At 43.9% G+C, this 590-nt stretch overlaps 1 protein-coding gene across 1 annotated transcript in view; it reads right to left on the bottom strand.

Moving 5' to 3' along the window:
• Positions 1–11: 11 nt before the first annotated feature.
• Positions 12–590, bottom strand: part of LOC103520965 — a 16,612-nt gene continuing 16,033 nt past the window's right edge. Inside the window, exon 3 of the mRNA XM_026831866.1 lies at positions 12–362. Coding sequence (XP_026687667.1) covers positions 152–362 — 211 coding nt within the window. The 3' untranslated portion in view covers positions 12–151. The remainder of the gene's footprint in view (positions 363–590) is intronic.

Here is a 590-nt window from a genome sequence, read left to right as displayed (position 1 = left end):
GAGAGTATTATTGCCATCCGTGTATGTTTCGTGTAGGCACTATAAGTGTAAATGACCCTAGACTTGAACTTCAGGTTGGAAGCTGGATTTTCCGCAGATGTCTCCTTGCGGGGATAGTAAGCTCATCACCAGCCCAGATGTCCCAACAGTCTCATCCACAATTAGCGATGTATTTGCCAAGCTTGTTCCAGTTGTGCGAATAGTCGAGTTTCAGGTGCCCTTGTGTATTGAAGGAGTAGCGGTTGCGATGCTGAAGCTGCATCAAATCCTCGTAGGTCAGCGTGGACGATTCGCTTTTGACGTCGGTTGTGCTCGAGTAGTAATCTTCGCTGCTCACATCTCGCGACAGGGCCTTCGGATTCCTGGAATAAAAATCTGGTGTGAACATCACACGACTTTCTATTACATTTGCAGAATACGTAGGTATTTGAAAAGTAATAGAAAATAAAAGAAAAATGTAATAAAAGGGAAATTTGTTGACACAGGGGAGTATCGAACCCGCAACTTCTCAAATGTAAGTCAGAGAGTGCTAAAAGTAGCACCATTCGATTCCGCGTGAAAAATCACATGGGATCAACTATTCACATGCT

This window comes from Diaphorina citri, unplaced genomic scaffold (assembly GCF_000475195.1).
Source record: "Diaphorina citri unplaced genomic scaffold, Diaci psyllid genome assembly version 1.1 scaffold4331, whole genome shotgun sequence".
NCBI lineage: Eukaryota > Metazoa > Arthropoda > Insecta > Hemiptera > Psyllidae > Diaphorina > Diaphorina citri.
Note: the sequence above shows the minus strand (reverse complement) of the source record. Positions and strands in the feature narration are given on the sequence as shown.